Raw genomic sequence first — 5,475 nt, 5'->3', positions numbered from 1 at the left:
ATTCATTAACAGCTACCACCTTAGAAAGCTCAAATTTACTTTATAATCTAAACAATGAACCTCTATACTTCACTCAATCAATCACATATCAGTATTTGATGGTTTTCAATAAATCATCAACTCAAGAACAAATAATCCTATAAAACTCTCTTACACCGATTAAATAAAAATTGTTCTACATAGCTAGTGCTACAAACTTAGGGCACGTTTCGTTTCCCTTTTTACTTTCTATATTTTCTGGTTCTTGCAAAGAAAGAAGTGAAAACAGAAAACAGAATTTTCAATTATTTTCACTAAAAAAGAGTGATAATTAATGATATTTAGATATTTCACATAAAATATATCGAAATTAAATGATTTCGTTAAAGAAAAAAGAGAACAAAACGAGGAATTAGTGAAAGTGTTGCCAGTGGAGGGATGTGAGAGGGCGTCGTCGAAGAGGGCTTGGGGGCCGGTGGCGGTGAGAAGGTAGCCGGAAGAGAGGAAGGTGGCGTGAACGACAATCGCACAGACGCCATTGATGAGTGTAGTAGAGAAGAAGAGACCTCTGTGTTTGTGTTGTGATTTGAGAGGGGGGAGACAATTCGTTAGGGTAACGTTGGGGAAGGGGGGTTTTTAGCGTGAAACGACGTCGTTTCATGTCATTTTGGCGCCACAGCAAATACTACGTCGTTTCTGTTATGCTAACTTGTCAGGAAAGAGGCTAACTCAGGTTTCCGGTTGCGCCAGGTGTCCAGAAATTGTCAGAAGGACGAGTTTGAGTCCCTGAGTGCAAGTTCGGGGATGACTTTGAGAAATTTTTAAGTTCAGGGACTATTATGAGACTCGAGTGCAACTTTAAGGACTAAATTGAGGCTTATCTCGATTATAATTCTATAGACCTCTAGGCCCAAAAGGCCCAATTCAGGTAAAAAAATTCGTTGTCAATCGGTTTTCCCGGCCCACCAAATGCAAAACATATAATGGCACTATGAAGTTTGGAGTCTATGGCTGTCCATTCATTCTTTTCCCACTAACCAAGAAGATGCTTGGCCGAATCATTATGTACAATGGAGAATGTTAAGCCATCATTTTTATTAAAAAAGAAAAAAATTGACAGTTAATACTTTATAAGTATTTGTTTAAATTAAAAAATGTTAAGTTATCTTATATTTGTGTATGTATAAGGGCAAGATATACTCTAGTTTTGCCACATTATATAATCCTACCACAAATTATTATTTCACTTCAACAAACAAAATTTAAGCTTAAATTAATAAAGAATAAAGAAGGTACTTTAATCATTAATAAAGATTAAAAAAGGTACTATACTACTATACATATATATATAAAAAAAAGCTTTTTATTAATTTTTTTATGTGCTTCCAATACTATTACATTTAATTATTATTTAGTAATTACTTTTGTTGATTGCTTGCATCACTGCTTGCTTCACCACTTGTGCGTCAATAGTATCATTGTTCTTTTGACTCTGCAAAAGAAATTAAACCAAATAGTTTTTATCAATCTAAATTTCAGAAGGAATAACTAGAATCACGTGATAGGATTTTTCAATCATGGATACTCACATGATGACATCTTCACATGAAGATGACATTATAGACCATTAGATGAATAAATATATTTGACTAAATATATTTGATTAACCATCTAAGGATTTACAATGTTATTTTCATGTGAAGATGTCATCATGTGAGTATTCCCCTTTTTCAATTGTATCTATGCATGATATGTGTTATTTTATTTCACACAAGTACTCATGTTTGACAAGTAGACAATAATAACTATTAATAATAATGCAACTCTTTAATTTGCTTAGTTGGCAATAGTGCTCTATATATATAGCGCATGCAATACTACATATGGCTAGTGAGAAATCCATCTAAGAGAAACACTGTTTTCATTTCTGTTTGTAACATAGAAAGATCGAGGGAAAACAAATAGTAGAGAAGAGAAAAAAGGTAGAGACCCAGGGAGGGTGGTTACTATAGAGTAATTTCTGTCCATATAACTCATTTTCATTTTGTTAATTGATTTATTTAAGCTTATTTATATGTTTGTATTTTTTTTTTTTACCTCAATTCTTAAGTTTTGTTTGCATGTAATTTCATTAAAAATATATATAAAGACAAAGAGACATAAAGGCAAATAGTTTTTTTTTCCCAACTTTTTAGAAAATATTCAAATTTTTATGTTTTCAGAAAAAAATGTGTTTATTTCTATTTTTATAATCAAACGAGAATATGTTATTCTATTGTCCTTATATTTGTCTTAAAGAGAATATCAAAATGCAACTTAAAAAGAGAGAGAAGTTTTATGTTGTATCAATCAGTTAATTAGTATGTTAAAACTTAAATCACTAATACTATATATTTCTAAAAATAAAACAAAATTTAAAAGTAAACTCTAAAAACCAGCGGCACATTCTCTGGAACTCTTCAAAAGAAACAAGAAAAAGACTGGAAATGAAAACTTCAAAATCAAAACCACTACTAAATACTTAATACTTTCACAGTTTCAACTTTCACCACAGAATTGGTGTAGCATATATGTCAAGATCCTTATTCATCCAAAAGCTTAAATAATGAATAGAAATAGATAAATAAATAGTTATATCTCTAATAAATATTTTCATTCAAGATTTTTTTTATTTATATAAATTTTTTGTATGTATTTTTTTTATTGGTATCATGTTGAATTTTTTTTTTTAACAAGAGGATCAAATTCTATATCTTTAAGGCCCAGTTTGGGTAAACAACTTAATTAAATTATTTTTGAAAAAATAGTTTAAACAATAAATACTTATATTAAAAGTAACTTATAAATAAGTTATTTTGTATTTGGTTTTTTAGTTCTAAAAGTACTTATTTTAAGAGAAAAGTGATAAAAAAAATTTATTATGAAAGAAGTCATTTTTTTTAACTTCTCCTTAAGCACCAATATAATTTTTTAGAAAGTTACAATTTTGTTTTGAAAATTGTAGCAGACATTAATACTACACATTTTCATAAGTTAAAAGTTAAAAAAAGTCACTTATGAACCTATCCAAACGGGCCCTTAAGTCATAGAAATTCTGATATCATATCATAATATCACTTTTTCTAAAAGTTTAAACTAATAGGCCGATATACATAAATAGTTATATCTCTAACAATATAAAACTAATAGTTATACGTAAATAATTATAAGAATTTATAATAGCTTGATTTCTTATGATTGACAATATTACATTTCCTCTATATTTTTTTATCATTTATTTTATTTAGTAATTACTTTTTTCTGTGTTAATGATTAATTTTAAGCAATAATATTATTGATTCTCTCTATCAATATTTACAGTGATCGATCTCATATCCATATAAAAATAATTTTTTTGAAAAGTCTCAATCCATGAAGAAGAATACATTAAGTAATTTCCATTAATTTAATTTATTTGATCCAATAGCTATATTTTATTATATTGAGATTTAGATTATGCCACAACAACAGGTCGCATTTGTAAGCCTGAATAATTTCTTGTCCATTTTTTAGAATTCTTAGGCTCAACTAGGAAGTAAGAAAAGAACAATAAAATATATATAAAAACAAAAAACTTGAGTAGTACTGCTTAATTATATTACCTGAAATTGTCTATTGCTGCTAAAAATATATACATGCTCAAATAATACTCCTATGTAATAATACTCTTAGGCCCTAGATAATATATGTTATTGTATGGATTGTTCAAATACAAGGGTATTCATATTTCATGGTCAGACACCTATTTATCATGAAAGGTTGTAAACCAGTTAAGGAAAGAGTTGTTGAACTATTTTTTTAGTTAATACTTTTTTTCCATTATTAGCAAAAAGTACTATTTATTTTAATTATAACTGAACTCATCCAAAATAACAGAAGTATTGTATTGAAGTTATATTTTATTTTAAGAAATGACACACCAAAAATCAAATTCTAAACATTTTAATTATAAAAATTATTGTATATATTATGTCATGAATGATCTTTTTTAAAACCACTTAGTGAATAATTATATGTATCTAATATTTACCTCACTAGTAACAGTTGTGAAATCATTTGATAGGATTAGTATATTCTATATCAAAAGGAAGAAAAAATAATCAAATAATAAAATATTATGTTGGCTTACTTCTCCACCCACTGCTTGAAGCTGGAAAGTGTCTTCACAAGAAACCCTAGCATCAAGAACATCAAGTCCAAGCTCTTCAAATGCTTTTAGTATTGAGACCAACATACCAGGGCAATTCTTCTCTGAATACACGTTAATGTGGAAACCTTTTTCTAGGGTTTCCACTGTCACCTGCAATTTTATTTTATTATTATTAAACATGCAATTTGTCCTTATTTTTTTGTGTTTATTTCTAAAAAAACATTTTCACGTGAAGATGATATTATAAACTGTTAGATAATTTTTTGACAAACATATTAAATTATTTAACGATTTACAATATCATTATATGAAGATGTCTTGTTGAAGTAACTATCATATTTCTGTTCATATTTTATCTATTATTAAAAACTTTTGATATATTTGAGAACGATTTTAAGTATATGAAAAAATTGTCGAAAAAAAGATAAAAGAGATATTATAAAATAATCAAATGAAATAAATACGGAAAAAATAGGCACCATAGGTAGTTCATCATCAATTTGAGAGGTTGACGAAGAAGTTTCAGGGATTACAAGCTCGGAATTCAGTCCCTCCACTTTTTGCTTCAACTCCTCTATGTATCTGGATGCGTCCACAATAATTGAAGCTTTGTTCACCTGCAAAATAAATCCCAAAAGAAATTAAAAAAAAAAAAACTATTATTCAATATGAAGAAGCTTTTGCAATTGAGTAAAAATAGTGATGAGCTTGATTGATATATTATATTAATTCATCATGAACATAAACCTATATATATAATATAGAATCAATTATTACATACACCACTAGAATTTGTAACATCTCGGAGTTGATTCAACTTTTGTTGAAGAGCCTCCCTTCTTCTCTCCCTACTAGAAGCCATGCTTTCTTCTTCTTCTTCTTAGTTTTATTGTTATTATTTTGCTTTTTCACTTCAATAATTTTTGTGTATTTGGTTTTTGGTCTTCTAATAACTTCTTACAAGGTCTATGTCTATATACCCTTACTCATCAATTCCCATATGTGGCTTTGGGGTTTTTATTTTTGCTTTTTTTTAAATATATATATATATATATATATAGAATGTTTGAGGTTACAAAATTATATATGTTATCTCTTGTTTGTTTCCTTGACGACTACCCAAGTATCCCCCACAACAAAATTATGCATTTCACTAGTCATTTACTAAATTGACCTCATTATCCCCCCCCCCTCCTTCTATATACATATTTATATTATACGATACATTTTAGTATGACTATGTTATGGTAATTATAATAATTTTGATCATATTTTAAAAAATATTGTTAAAATTAAAATAATATTTT

The 5,475-nt window shown here is 27.9% G+C and overlaps 1 protein-coding gene across 1 annotated transcript; it reads right to left on the bottom strand.

Moving 5' to 3' along the window:
- Positions 1-1,252: 1,252 nt before the first annotated feature.
- On the bottom strand, positions 1,253-5,198 carry LOC112740546 (transcription factor SCREAM2). The gene is made up of 4 exons (XM_025789209.3): positions 4,950-5,198; positions 4,648-4,785; positions 4,148-4,318; positions 1,253-1,471 (listed from the first exon to the last, which is right to left on the bottom strand). The coding sequence occupies exons 1-4, from the start codon at positions 5,028-5,030 to the stop codon at positions 1,391-1,393; spliced, it is 471 nt and encodes a 156-aa protein (XP_025644994.1). The 5' UTR covers positions 5,031-5,198; the 3' UTR covers positions 1,253-1,390.
- Between the last annotated feature and the right edge of the window lie 277 nt (positions 5,199-5,475).

Source organism: Arachis hypogaea, chromosome 14 (genome assembly GCF_003086295.3).
Source record: "Arachis hypogaea cultivar Tifrunner chromosome 14, arahy.Tifrunner.gnm2.J5K5, whole genome shotgun sequence".
NCBI lineage: Eukaryota > Viridiplantae > Streptophyta > Magnoliopsida > Fabales > Fabaceae > Arachis > Arachis hypogaea.
This window is presented reverse-complemented; position numbering and strand designations above follow the sequence as displayed.

Bases quoted from the DNA above. Each gene is read 5' to 3' on its own strand.
- LOC112740546 (XM_025789209.3), bottom strand. From the start codon at position 5,030: ATGGCTTCTAGTAGGGAGAGAAGAAGGGAGGCTCTTCAACAAAAGTTG. The intron at 4,786-4,949 runs GTATGTAATAAT...TTTATTTTGCAG, and splicing joins ATGTTACAAATTCTAGTGGT to GTGAACAAAGCTTCAATTAT. The intron at 4,319-4,647 runs GTGCCTATTTTT...ATAAAATTGCAG, and splicing joins TTGATGATGAACTACCTATG to GTGACAGTGGAAACCCTAGA.